The 15,501-nt window shown below is 38.9% G+C and overlaps 1 protein-coding gene across 1 annotated transcript in view; it reads right to left on the bottom strand.

Moving 5' to 3' along the window:
- The window catches only part of PPP1R2 (protein phosphatase 1 regulatory inhibitor subunit 2), a 37,543-nt gene that overhangs the window by 9,763 nt on the left and 12,279 nt on the right, over window positions 1–15,501 (bottom strand). Inside the window, exon 2 of the mRNA XM_080656702.1 lies at window positions 2,408–2,515. Within this exon, the coding sequence (XP_080512828.1) occupies window positions 2,408–2,515 (108 nt within the window). The remainder of the gene's footprint in view (window positions 1–2,407; window positions 2,516–15,501) is intronic.

Genomic DNA, 15,501 nt, shown 5'->3' with positions numbered 1-15,501 from the left:
AAAACAAGGTAAATATAATCCAATTGACTTACTTAAAATACCAAGACATTTATAGCTCTGTTGTCATCTTTGAAGTTTTAGTTTCAATTCAATGCAAATATTTAAAAGTAAATGATTAAAAAACAACAACACTACTGCAACCATGAAGATAAATATTGAAAATCAAACCATCTGAAAAAAATACTTCGATTATTCCATCCAGTGGGGGTGGGGGTGGGGGGACAAATAATGCAAAAACAAACACACAAAACCACCTCACTGTCTATTTTAGAATATGTACTGTTACATAACCTGAAGATGAGACAAAGGGATCTATGCAGACATAAGGTTAGGTAAAAATAACAAAATATTTATTGTCTTATTTTCCATACAAACACTATAAACCTACCTTTTTTTTTTATTCCTCACCTGAGGATATTTTTCCATTGCTTTTCAGAGAGAGTATATGGGGTGGGCGGGGGGAAGAAACATTGATGTGAGACACATGTATTGGTTGTCTCCTGCATGTGCCCGAATGGGGCCAGGGATCGAACCCGCAATCCTTTGATGTGTGGGCCAACACTCATCACTGAGCAACAATGGCCATGGCTATAAAAAGCATCTTAAAAACAAACAAACCAACAAACAGCTCTCCAAGAAAAAAAAGAGCTAGTAAAACTGAGCACCACATCAAGAAAAAGTAAGCACATATATCTGTACATATACACAGCCTCAATCATTTAGGGACCAAATAACTTTCGAGACTCTCAGAGGAAGAATATGGGTAAGGTAAAGAGAGAGAAAAAAAAGCGTATCTACCTGTGGAGAGTGGCTGCAGTGTTCAGGCAGGATCAAGCCTTGGACTGACTTGTGGCAAAGCCACATACAAGTCCCAGCGTGGAGGGCAAAGCCCTCCCACCCAGCACAATTACAGCCAAAAGGCTATGGTTGTAAGCTTGACCTTATAGTCTGACCCTGCAGTCCTAAGTAGCTAAGGGATGTGGGCTGTGGGGGGTGCAGCAAGTGCTGCCATAACAAAGCTTGATAGAGTTCAGAGAATGGCAAAACCAGGAAAGAAGCAGATTTGAAATTCCCAAGAACACTGTAAACATCTTGCCCTTGTTTTGCTTTGTGTGATCTGACTATAATTTAAATAAAGCTTTGGCTTACAGGCTGTGTCACTGTTTCCACATCCAGGCACAGTGATCTACCTGGTCCCAACTATATTCTCTTGTGTGTCTTCTTTAATCGTTCACTGCCCCTCCTCAGGTTCACCACTGGCCATGCTGGATACAGTTCATCTACCATTCTGATTTATTATATTTTAAAAATAATGAGTACAGCTATTTTTTTGAATCATGTTAGATCTAAAGTCTTTAGGTATACAACATAGTGGTTAGACAATCATGCTTTTACAAAGTGTTCCCCCTGAAATTTCCACTACCCACCTAGCACCATACATATTGACTATATTCCCTATACTGTACTTTTATATACCGTGAAAGAAGTGAAGGGATTAAGAGGTACAAATTGGTAGTTACAAAATAGTCTACTACTTTTATTGAAAAGGAAAAAAACCCCGACTTTGGCTTCTGGTACAATAAATGTTTTAAGATATGTTTTAAAGTATATCTGTAATTAGGAGAAAACAATATAAACTTTTCATAAATAATATGTCTATTTCTTCCCTCAAGTTTATTAGTATTAGTGTTTCAGTATTTGTACTTCCTATTTCCTTATTTCTTTCTACCCTTGCCAAAATCATCATGTTTATTCTTTTTACTGTTTTTGTTATCATCAATTTATCTCAACTTCGCTTCTTCCAAAGATTTCATCCATTGATTTAAAACAGAATTTCTTAACTCTATTTTAACAATAACTTCCGGATTTATGAACTTACACTTCAATGACAAAATATTTCAGTCCTGAAAATCTTTATTTTTTCGATACAAATTAAGGCATGCTCTGCATTAGGTATTTCTAGAACACCATCTTCTCAAAATGCTTATTAGCATATTATTTTTGTTTTTATACTAATCACTGCCACACACTATTATTTTAAAAATCTTGGAAGACTCAAAATTGCCAACAATAACAATGCACTTATCTAAACTACAATATTATGTAAGTAAAAAAGAAGGACATCAAACAGTATTAATGACCACTTGTCTTTGAATGGGTTAAAAAATAGTTAACATCTGTGAAGTTATTTTCTGCAGAGACTGATTTCTATTTTGGAAGCAAACAAGCCGATTTTAAAGTTACATATTAGTTATATTATTACACAAAATTTGCAGTTGGGTTATTAGTTAGTGCTCCAGTAACACATATAAAAACAAACAAATTCAAATCAGCTGTTATCCAGAAGTTCATATCAAATGCAAAATGTAAATAAGTCAAAAAAGGAATGATGTCTACAAAACATTACCGGTGGTATGGAGTGCTTGGTTCATCTATTTTCATTAAACCATAGTCTTTGTCTGCTGGATGATATGTCGCCAGGATGTTCATTTCATCCCATTTCTGGGATTTTTTACTAAAATTAAAAGAAAAAGAAAAAATTTTTCCTCAAAACAATAAAAGATAAAAAATGTGCACATCTGAAATTCACAAACATCTAAAAATATGTTTTGATTGATTTTTTAGAGAGAAAGGGAGAGGGATAGAGAGATAGAAACATCGATGAGAGAGAAGAGTATCAGTTGGCTGCCTCCTGCACGTACCCCTCTACTGGGGATCAAGCCCACAATCGGGACATGTGCCCTGACCAGGTGACCTTTTGTTTCCTAGGTCGACAACTGCTAAGCCATACCGACTGGGTGAAAATTCACAAACATCAGTTTCTAGTTGACTGCTAACTTCTATTTTTACAACTACTTTATTAGAATAGAAACTGACTTAGGATAAAAACTGTATGTCATCAAAATAAAATCTTGGTAAATCCTATCTAATAAAAGAGTAATATGCAAATTGACCATACCTCCGTTACACCCACAAAGCCATGCCCACCAGCTAATCAGGAGTGAGTATGCAAATTAACCCAACCAAGATGGCTGCAGCAACAAAGCGAGCAGGAGTCTTGGGTTTCCCCGGTAATGGAGGAAGCCAAGCTTTCCGCACACCTTGGTAGGCCTAGGCCTCCACTCAAGGCTACAAAGTTTCAATTATAGAAGATAAATAAATCCCAACAAAAATGGCTATGGCTACAGATCAAGCAGGAGGCTTGGCTCTGCTCTAGGCTACAAAGTTTCCATTATAGAAGATAAATAAATCCCAGATACCAGGGCCTCCGCTTGGGTCACTGGAGGGCATGGCCAGCCTGCAAACCACCAGAGGACCCTCACCCAGGCTGCCCCACACCCCAAGGGAACCCCCACCCTGATCTGGGACACCCTTCAGGGCAAACCAGCTGGCCCCCACCCGTGCACCAGACCTCTATCCTATCTAATAAAAGAGTAATATGCAAATTGACCATCACTCCAACACACAAGATGGCTGCCCCCATGTGGACACAAGATGGCTGCCACAAGATGGCCAGCAGGGGAGGGCAGTTGGGAGGGACCAGACCTGCAAGGGAGGGCAGTTGGGGGTGATCAAGCCTGCAGGGGAGGGCAGTTAGGGGTGACCAGGCCGGCAGAGGAGGGAAGTTAGGGGCGACCAGGCCTGCAGGGAAGGGCAGTTAGGGGTGAGCAGGCCTGCAGAGCAGGGCAGTTAGGGGCAAACAGGCTGGCAGGGGAGCAGTTAGGCATCAACCAGGCTGGCAGGGGAGTGGTTAGGGGGTGATCAGGCTGGCAGGCAGAAGCAGTTAGGGGCAATCAGGAAGGCTGGCAGGCGAGCAGTTGGGAGCCAGCAGTCCTGGATTGTGAGAGGGATGTCTGACTGCCAGTTTAAACTGGCAGTCGGACATCCCCCAAGAGGTCCCAGATTGGAGATGGTGCAGTCTGGGCTGAGGGACACCCCCCTCCCCCCCATGCATGAATTTCGTGCAACGGGCCTCTAGTATTTTATAAAATACTTAGTGCCCACATATTAAAAACATATTCAGAATCTTCACCAGGCATTCTATATGACATATTTAGTCTTCACCTGATCTACAGAATTAAAACAGTAAAAATTGAAATTTATAAATAGTTAAGGATTTTTGTTACTATATATTAGTAACAGTAACAGTAACACTGTGGTTAAAAAAATCACACAGGATTTTTTTTGGCCTAATTTTTTCAGATATCCATACTAATAAAAAGAATCAGGCTTTCTCTCCCTCTCAGGAGCACACCCACACGCTGCCCCCCTCCTTTTTTCCCCACAGGAATGCATCTCCTAAACTCTAAAGGGCCCCATGAGGCTTGCAACCAGGGCAGCAATGGGCAGCTGCAGTTCATTCCAGCCAAACTCCCTGAATCTATTCTCAAGGCCCCTTATTCTCTGAATTTCAGTGAACCAAAGCAGCCTACCTAGGCTCATTTCCCCAGCCTTTGTTTCATTGTCACCAGCTTTAATAAACGATCTCTAATATTCAACAAAAAATCAGAACGTTAAATGATAGGGAAAACTTAAATTCATATACCACTAAATAAAGATTTAGGTTGCAAAAAAATAAAATTATAGCTCAATTTTTTTAATCTAGATAAAAAAGGCTTTGCTCAGAAATGGAATACAGCAGTCCCCCCTTATCTCTGGGGGACACATTAGAATGCCTGAAATTGCAGATAATACTGAACCTTATATATACTATGTTTTTCCCTGTATATACATACTTATAATAAAGTTTAATTTATACTAGTAAACTCGGCACAGTAAGAGATTAACAATAAAATAGCACAATTATAACAATATGCTGTGATAAAAGTTATGTGAATGTGGTCTCTCTCAATATACTGTACTCATCACCTTTCTTGTGATGATGTGAGATGACAATGCCTACGTAATGAGATGAACTGAGGTGAACGAATGTAGGCATTGTGATATAGCATTAGGCTACTATAAGGGTTGCTTCAACAAAAGCACTGTGATACCTGAATAGTTGATCTGATAACCAAATGGCTACTAAGTGACTATAGGCAGGTAGTATACTAGTATACAATGTGAATATGCTGGACAAAGGGATGATTCACACTGAGGTTTAATCATGCTACTTAGAATGGTGCACAATGAATTGCTGAGCATTTTTTCAAGTCTCTTGGCCATTTATTTGTATGTCCTCTTTGGGCAAGTGTCTATTCATGTCCTCTGCCCATTTTTAAATTAGATTGTCTTCCTTTTGTTAAGTTATATGAGTACTTTATATATTTTGGAAATTAACCCATCAGATGTATTATTGACAAATATGTTCTCCCAAACAGTGGGTTTCCCTTTTCATTTTGATGGTTTCTTTAGCTGTGCAGAAACTTTTTAGTTTAATGTGGTCCCATTTATTTATTTTTTCCTTTGTTTATCTTGCCCTAGGCCAGTGGTCGGCAAACTGCGGCTCGCGAGTCGTGGTTTGCCACTCTGTTGACTAATGAGTTTGCTGACCACTGCCCTAGGCGATTTATTGGTGAAAGTTCTGCTACAGGAGATGTCTGAGGTTTTGCTGCCTATATTTTCTTCTAGGATTTATATGGTTTCACGACTTACATTTAAGTCTTTTATCCATTTTTAGTTTATTCTTGTGTATGGTATAAGTTGGTGATCTAGTTTCATTTTTTTTGCATGTACCTGTCCAATTTTCCCAGCACCATTTATTGAAGAAACTCTCTTTACTCCCTTATATGCTCTTGACTCATTTGTCAAATATTAATTGAGCATAATGGCTTGGGTCAGTTTCTGGGTTCTCAGTTCTGTTCCACTGATCTATATGCCTATTCTTGTACCAGTGCCAGGCTGTTTTGATTAACAATAAAACATGGCTTTGTAGTATAACCTGATATTGTCTTTTGATACCTCCAACTTTGTTCTCCTTTCTCAAGATATCTGTGGCTGTTCGGGGTCTTTTTTTGTTCCATATACATTTTTGGAGTATTTGTTCTAGATCTGTGAAATATGTCATTGGTATTTTAATAGGCATTGCATTGAATCTATAGAATTAGATTGCTCAGGGTAGTATGGACATTTTAATGATGTTACCTCATTCTAATCCATGAACACGGTATATTCTTCCACTTATTTGTAGCTTCCTCTATCTCTTTTTTCAATGTCCAGTAGTTTTTCTAGTACAGGTCTTTCACCTCCCTGGTTAAATTAATTCCTATCTTTGCTTATTTATTTATTTATTTGCAATAATAAAAGGGATTTTTTTTTTTTTTTTTTAGTTTCTCTTTCAGAGAGATCATTATTGGTGTATAAAAATGCCATTGATTTCTGGATATTAATTTTGTATCCTGCTACTTTGCCAAACGCGCTTATCAAGTCTAGTAGGTTTTTGGCGGATTCTGTAGGGTTTTCCATGTGTAATATCATGTCATCTGTGAATAATGACAGTTTTACTTCCTCCTTAACAATTTTAATGCCTTTTATCTTTTCTTCTTGTCTGACTGCTGTAGCTAGAACTTCCAGTACTATGTTAAATAAGAGTGGTGAAAACAGATATCCCTGTCTTGTTCCTGTTCTTAAGGGAAACACTTTTAGTCTTTGCTCCTTGACTATGATGTTGGTTTCAACATCACTAATCATCAGAAAAATGCAAATTAAAATGACAATGAGGTATCACCTCACACCTGACAGAATGACTACCATCAATAAATCAACAAACAACAAGTGCTGGTGAGACTGTGGAGAAAAAGGAACCCTAGTACACTGCTGGAGGGAATGCAGACTGGTGCAGTCACTATGGAAAACAGTGTGGAGTTTCCTCAAAAAATTAAAAAATGGAACTGCCATTTGATCCTGTGATCTCACTTCTGGGAATATATTCTAAGAAGCCTGAAACACCAATCAGAAAGAATGTATGCACCCCTATGTCCATAGCAGCACAATTTACAATAGCTAAGATCTGGAAACAGCCCAAGTGCCCATCAGCAGATGAGTGGATAAAAAAGCTGTGTACATTTACACAATAGAATACCATGCAGCTGTAAAAAAGAAGGACCTCTTACTCTTTCAGACAGTATGGAGGGACCTGGAAATTATTATGCTAAGTGAAATAAGCCAGTCAGAGAAAGACAATATCACATGATCTCACTTATATGTGGAATCTAATGAATAACATAAATTGATGAATAAAATAGAACTAGGGGCATGGAAACATGGAAAGGACTGATGAAGCTCAGAGGGAAGGGCAGTGGTAGTGGGATGGCAGGAAGAGATTAACCGAAGAACTTACGTGCATATATGCATTACCCATGAACACAGACAATAGGGTGGTGAAAGCCTGTGATGGGGTGGGAACTTTGTGGAGGGGAGCAACAGGGGACATATGTAATACTCTCAACAATAAAGATAAAAAAGAAATAAAAATAAAATAAAATTTATGAATTGCTTATTTCTGGAATTCATTTAATATTCTTTTTTTCTTCTAAAATTTTATTTTTCAGTTGTGCTGTTTACATTCAAAATTATTTTGTATTAGTGTCAAGTAAACAGCATAGTGGTTAGACTTTACAAAGCATTTTCCCCAATATTTCTAGTACCCTCCTGGCACCATACAGAGGCATTACAATATTATTGACTATATCACTTATGCTGTACTTTACATTTCCATGACTATTTTGTAACTACCAATTTGTATTTCTTTAAAACTATTTAAAATATATTTTTATTGGTTTCAGAGAGGGAGAGGGAGAGACAGAAATATCAATGATAAGCATCATTGGTCAGCTGCCTCCTACACACCAACCTGCTCAATCTCCTACTGGGGATCAAGCCCACAACCCAGGCATGTGCCCTTGACCAGAATCAAACCCAGGACTTCAGTCCACAGGCCGATGCTCTATCCACTGAGCTAGACTGGGTAGGGCCCAATTTGTATTTCTTAATCCCTTCAACTTTTTCAGCCAGTCCCCTAACCACCTTACCCTCTGGCAACCATTAGTCTGCTCTCTGTATCTGAGTCTGTTTCTATTTTATTTGTTTATTTTGCTCTTTAGACTCCACATGTAAGTGAAAGCATATGGTATTTGTCTTTCTCTAATGGACTTAATTCACTATGCATAATACCCTCTAGGTACAAATATGCTGTCTCAAATGGTAAGGTTTCATTCTTTTTTATGGTCAAGTAATATTCCACTGTATATATGTACCAATCTTGTTTATCCACTTGTCTATTGATGAGTGCTTGGGTTGCTTCCATATCTTAGCTATTGTAAGTAACACTGCAATAAATATAGGAATGCATATATTCTCTCGAATTAGTATTTTTGGTTCCTTTGGATATATTCCCAGAAATGCAATTGCTGAGTCTCAAGGCAGTTCCAATTTTTATTTTTTAGGATCCTCCATACTGGTTTTCATAGTGGATGTATCAATCTGCATTCCCACTAAAAGTGATCAAGGGGTCCCTTTTCACCACATCCTTGCCAGCACTTATTGATTTACTGATGATGGCCATTATGATAGGTGTGAGGTGGTATGTCACTGTGGTTTATATTTGTATTTCCCTGATGATTAGTGATGCTGAGCATCTTTTCATATGTCTATTGACCATCTGTATGTCCTCTTTGGAGAAGTGTCTATTCAGGGCCTCTGCCCATATTTTAATTGGATTGGTTGTTTTTGGTATTGAGTTATATGAGTTCCTTTTTGTTGTTAATTCTCACCCGAGGATATTTTTCCATTGATTTTTAGACAGAGTGGAAGGGGGGGAGAGACAGAGACATCGATGTGAGAGAGACACATTGATTGGTTGCCTCCTGCACATGCCCCAACCAGGGCTGAGATTAAGCCTGCAACCGAGGTATGTGCCGTTGACCGGAATCAAACCAGGCACCCTTCAGTTCATGAGCCAACTAAGCCAAAGTGGCTAGGGGGAGTTATATGAGTTCTTTATAAATTTTGGATATTAACCCCTCATCAGATGTACCATTGGCGAATATCTTCTATTCAGTAGACTGTCTTTTCATTTTGTTCAGTTTCCTTTGCTGTGCAAAAATTTTTAAGTTTGATGCAGTCCCATTTGTTCATTTATTTTCTTTTTAAATTTAATAAATCTTTATTGTTAAATTACAATTGTTTCTCCTTTTTCCCCCCATAGCTCCCCTCCACCCGATTCCCAACCCACCCTTTGCCCTTACCTCCCCCCACACTGTCCTCATCCATAGGTGTACGATTTTTTGTCCGGTCTCTTCCTGCACCCTCCATACCCCTTTCCCCCTGAGAATTACCAGTCCATTCCCTTTCTATGCCCCTGATTCTATTATATTCACCAGGTTATTCTGTTCCTCAGATTTTTAATTCACTTGAATTTTAGGTTCACTTGTTGATAGATATGTATTTGTTGTTCATGATTTTTATCTTTACCTTTTTCTTCTTCTTCCTCTTCTTTAAGAATACCTTTTAGCATTTCATATAATACTGGTTTGGTGGTGATGAACTCCTTTAGCTTTTTCTTATCTGTGAAGCTCTTTATCTGACCTTCTATTCTGAATGATAGCTTTGCTGGGTAGAGTAGTCTTGGTTGTAGGTTCTTGCTATCCATCACTTTGAAAATTTCTTGCCACTCCCGTCTGGCCTGCATAGTTTCTGTTGAGAAATTAGCTGACAATCGTATGGGTGCTCCCTTGTAGGTAACTGTTTTTCTCTTGCTGCTTTTAATATTCTCTCTTTGTCTTTTGCTCTTGGCATTTTAATTATGATATGTCTTGGTGTGGTCCTCTTTGGATTCCTTTTGTTTGGGGTTCTGTGCGCTTCCTGGACTTGTAAGTCTATTTCTTTGACCAGGTGGGGGAAGTTTTCAGTCATTTCTTCAAATAGGTTTTCAGTATCTTGCTCTCTCTCTTCTTCTGGCACCCCCATAATTCTGATGTTGGTATGCTTGAAGTTGTCCCAGAGTCTTCTTACACTATCTTCAACTTTTTGGATTCTTTTTTCTTTTTTTTGCTTTTCCGGTTGAGTGTTTTTTGCTTCTTTGTATTTCAAATCTTTGACTTGATTCTTGCGTTCCTCTCGTCTGCTGTTGGGTCTCTGTATAATATTTTTTATTTCAGTCAGTGTATGTTTAATTTCTAGTTGGTCCTTTTTCATATCTTCCAGGGTCTCGTTATATTTATCGGCCTTTTCTAGGATATTCTTGAAGAGTCTTATAACCGTGGTTTTGAATTCTATATCCAGTGGTTTGTTTACCTCCATTTCTTTTGTTTGTGATCTGTTTCTTCGTCTCCCCATTTTTCACTGCTTCCCTGAGTTGTGTGCTAGGTTTCCTATATGGCCCAGTGGATTGGCCTCCCCAGTTAACCTGAGGTGGACACTCTTTGTGCACCCCTTTGTAGACTGTGTGTACAGCCTTGTTGTAGTTAAGTCTTGATTGTTGTTGGTATCACTGGGAGGAATTGACCTGCAGGCCAGTTGGCTGTGAGGATCAGCTGTGTCTATGCTGGGAGAAGTTCGGTGCTGGAGACAGCCTTATAGGATTAGCCTTGCCAGATTGCAAAAGCCTCTGTGCTCAGCTTGGAAGGGGTGAAGTCTCAGGGCGGGGCAGACAGTCTTGGCTTCTGGTCAACCCTGCCCTTGCGCGCGAGTCTCCAGACCTCTGCCTTCCGCAGTTCCCGAGTTTCCGCCTTACAGTCCAGATTCCCCCAACGAGAGCGTGAGTCCCCAGGGGCTCGCCCGGAACTGCGGTTCAGTGCAGTCGGAACTGGGGTTCAGTGCAGTCAGGAGCTTCTGACTCCCTTCTGCTAGGGATAGCCTGTGGTAACCTCTGCAGTCAGTCTTTGTGCACACTCGCGCCTCCAGACCCCTGCCGCTGCGACTCCCCTGAGTCTCCGAGTCTCTGTGTGCCTTTCTCTCTACCTGACAGTCCAAACTCCCCTTGTATGAGCTTGGGCCCACAGGGTTTCGCCCGGAACTGAGGTTCAGTGCAGTTGGAACTGGGGTTCAGTGCAGTTGGGGGCTTCTTTCCCCCTACCGCCAGAGAAAGCCAGCCAGGCACTCCGCCGCCCTTCCTCTCTGCGTGCGTGTCTCCGTACCTCAGCTCTTTGCCGCTCCTTCTCCATGAGCTTTCCTCTTTCCTTCTAGTTGTAGAATTTTCACTCAGCCAGCTTTCCTGTGGTTCTGGATGGTGCCCATTCTATCTTTTAGTTGTAGTTTTGAAATTGTTGTGCGGGGCAGCAGTTTAGGTGCTTACCTATGCTGCCATCTTGGTTTCTCCCCCCATTTTTTTTTTCTTTTGTTTCCCTTGCCCAAGGATATATATCAGAAAAAATAGAGCTTTAAGAAATGTCTGAGATTTTACTGCCTGTTTTCTTCTACAAGTTGTATGGTTTCCATCTTATATTTAAGTCTTTAATCCATTTTGAGTTTATTTTTGCATATGGTATAAGGTGGTCTATTTTCTTTTGCATTTATTTGTCCAATTTCTCCAACACCATTTATTGAATAGACTGTCTTTACCCCACTGTATGTTCTTGCCTCTTTTGTCATATATTAATTGACCATATAGGCATGGGTTTACTTCTGGGCTCTCAATTCTGTTTCATTGATCTATTTATCTGTTTTTATGCCGATACCATACTGTTTTAATTACTATAGCCTTGTAGTATCATTTGATATCAGCTGGCATGATACCTCCAACTTTGTTCTTTTTTCTTAGGATTGCTGTTGCTATTCAAGGTCTTTCGTGGTTCCATATAAATGTTTAAATTATTTGTTATAGTTATGTGAAAAACACCATTGGTATTTTGATAGGAATTTCATTTAATCTATAGATTTTTTTGAGTAGCATGGACATTTTAATGATGTTAATTCTTCCTATTCAAGAACACAGTGTATGCTTCCATTTATTTGTACCTTCTTCAATATCTTTTGTCAGTGTCTTATAATTTTCTGAGTACAGGTCTTTTACCGCCTTGATTCAATTTATTCCTGGGTATTTTACTTTTTTTGATGCAATTATAAATGAGATTGTTTTCTTAGTTTCCCTTTCTGATACTTCATTATTGATATACTAGAGGGCCTATCAGGGCCTTCCAGCTGCTGGCCAGGGACTTCCTTCCCCAGCTGCTGGCTGCTGGCCGGGGCCTTCTGTCGTTCCATGCCACCCCCTGGTGGTCAGTACGTCATAGCAAGCAATCGAACTCCCAGTCGAACTACTGGGGGACACTTTGCATATTAGCCTTTTATATATATAGATATATATATAGAAGGTAAAGATGCAATCAAATTCTTAATATTAACTTTGTATGTTATTTTACTGAATTCATTCATCAGTTTTAATAGCTTCCTGGTGGAATCTTTAGGGTTCTCTGTATACAGTATTCATGTCATCTGTAAATAATGATAGTTTTACTTCTTCCTTTCCAACTTGGATGCCTTTTATTTCTTCTTCTTGTCTTGAGTGCTGTGACTAGGACTTCCAATATTATGCTGAATAAGAATGGTGTCTTGTTCCTGATCTTAAGGGAAATGCTTTTAGTTTTTCCCCATTGAGTACAATGTTAGCTGTGGGTTTGTCATATATGAATTTCATTATGTTGAACTGTATTCCTTCTATTCCCACTTTGCTAAGAGTTTTATCATAAACTAGAGGCCCAGTGCATGAAATTCGTGCACCGGTAAGGTCCCTAGTGGCTGCTGGCTACTGGCCAGGGCCTCCCTCCCTTCCCCTGGCCAGCCTGTCCCCTGGTCAAACTCCTGGAAGAACTCCGGTTGAGGGGACAATTTGCATATTATGCTTTTATTATATAGGATGGGTGCTAGATTTCGTCAAATTCTTTTTCTGAATCTAATGATATAATCATGATTTTTGACCTTCATTTTGTTTATGGGGTGCATCACCTTATTTGATTTACAGATATTATATCAACCTTGCATTCCAGGAATAAATCCCACTTGATCATGGTATAAAATCTTTTTAATGTATTGCTGAATTCAGCTTGCTAATATTTTGTTGAGGATTTTTACATCCATGTTCATCAGGGATATTGGCCTATAATTTTCTTTTTCTGTAAATTCCTTATCTGGTTTTGGAATCAGGGTAATACTGACCTCGCAAAATGAGGTTGGGTGTCTTCCATGTGGAATTTTTTGGAATAGCATGAGAAGGATAAGTGTTAGTTTTTCTTTGAATGTTGATAAAATTCACTTGTGAAACCATACAGGACTTTTGCTTGTTGAAAGTTTTTTGATTACTGCTTCGAATTCGTTGGTTGTAATTGGTCTGTTTTAGTCTTAGAAGACTATATGGTTCTAGGAATTTACCTATTTCTCCCAGATTGTCAAATTTGTTAGCATACAGTTGTTTGCATCTATTTAATATTTTTGGACTGCAGGTAATTTAAACCAGGGGTCCTCAAATTTTTTAAACAGGGGGCCAGTTCACTGTCCCTCAGACCGTTGGAGGGCCGGACTATAGTTTAAAAAAAAAAACTATGAACAAATTCCTATGCGCACTGCGGGCCCGGGACGAGTTGGCTGCTAAGCAGGACAGGCAGCGGCACCCGGCGGGCCGGATAAATGTCCTTGGCGGGCCGCATGTGGCCCGCAGGCCGTAGTTTGAGGACCTCTGATTTAAACTATGGGAAGTGAAAGCGTGGACAACGGGGAATTACAAATAAGATAAATCTACTTAAGAGAACTAGAAATACTTTATAAGTACTTTATGAACACTTGTTAATATCCATTCAACAAAGTATTTGCACAAATATTAAGATGTTCAATAATTAATGCCTTAATTACAAATCCTTATATACTCATTAAAAAAAACATAAAGGTCTCTGCTGACATTTTGTCACATATACAGTTTATCACTTGGTTATATAATTTGAAAATAATACTACTTTAAAAAGAATCAATGTAGATTTTACACAGATTCAAAATCATACCTTCTGCATTTGGTCCACACTGTTGAAGTTTAAATGTAGACAATTTTAATTTTCCCAAATCTACTAATACCCTGATCCTGAAATGCTCTTGGAAAATTACATACTTAAATTTTAACATTATACTCACTTCGCTATGTTCTGAGTCACCTTAAAAATTACATGTGCCCATTCATCGCAAGTAAGCCTTACTTTATGTTCTTTTGGTGCATTAATTCTAAGCACAGAAATAAAATTTCTTCTTTAAAGAGCTTTTATTCACTCAGCATAGAACTGAATTTTCAACTCATCAAATTTAAATGTTAGTATTAAAAAAACACTTGATTGCACTAGACTGAGTAAATACATCTTGCTTTATATTGATCTTTTTAGATGCCAAGTTTCAGACTGTCTTATCAGTAACAGTCTTGTGGCAGGAAAAAAAAACACACACACCAAAAAATTTAACTGTGAGACAGATATTTAAGGTTCAAGTTCCAGTCACCTTTCACTAGTCCTGTGATCAGGGGCAAGCCCAGAAAACATCCTCTCTTGGGCTATATTAACTCCACATGGAAATTATAATAAAATGGAGTTTTAATAGCAGCCTTTCTTACTATACAGAATTGTTGAATCAACTGGAATATGCCCAATGAAACCAAATTATAAAAGTACCTTATAAAATTATAAAAGCTCCTTATACAAATGATCTTAATGATCTTAAAATCTAAAGTTTTGGGTTAAAAATCCTGAAACCAGATCTCACTTAGCACCGGAGAGAATGGTTTGAGATAAGGCATTCTGAAAACATAATTGTTTTTGTACAGAATGTCTACTACCTTTGCCCTCCAAGGCTCAATATTTAAGATCTGCCATCGAATGAGGTTTCTAAAAAGCAATCAGCTTTCTATTTAACTAAATCTACAGTTTCAAACATTTTATTTTGCTAAACAGTTCCATTAACTACAGATTTCTGTAAATTTAAACAGCAAATGATTAGGTTTGCCCATGGTCATATTCTATAAAAGAAAACTTACAGTGGAAAGAGATACACTTCTCTAATTACTTTATTTTTTAAAATATATTTTTATTGAATTCAGAGAGGAAGGGAGAGGGAGATAGAAACATCAATGATAAGAATCATTGATCGGCTGCCTCCTGCATGCCTCCTACTGGGGATTGAGCCCACAACTTGGGCATGTGCCCTTCACCAGAATCGAACCCAGGACCCTTCAGTCCACAGGCCGACGCTCTATGCACTGAGCCAAACCGACTAGGGCAGTGGTTGGCAAACCGTGGCGCATGAGCCACATGCGGCTCATGAGCCGCGGTTTGCCGCTCTGTTGACTAATGAGTTTGCCGACCACTGGGCTAGGGCTCTAAAGATTTTATTTTATTTTATTTTATTTTTTTTTAATAAATCTTTATTGTTCAGATTATTACAGGTGTTCCTCTTTTTTTCCCCCTAGCTCCCCTCCACCTGATTCCCCACCCCACCCCATGCCCTTACCCCCCGCCACTGTCTTCATCCATAGGTGTAAGCTTTTTGTCCAGTCTCTTCCCGCACCCCTCACACCCCCTCCCCCCTGAGAATTGT

This window comes from Plecotus auritus (assembly GCF_963455305.1).
Source record: "Plecotus auritus genome assembly, chromosome: 2".
Classification (NCBI taxonomy): Eukaryota; Metazoa; Chordata; class Mammalia; order Chiroptera; family Vespertilionidae; genus Plecotus; species Plecotus auritus.
Note: the sequence above shows the minus strand (reverse complement) of the source record. Positions and strands in the feature narration are given on the sequence as shown.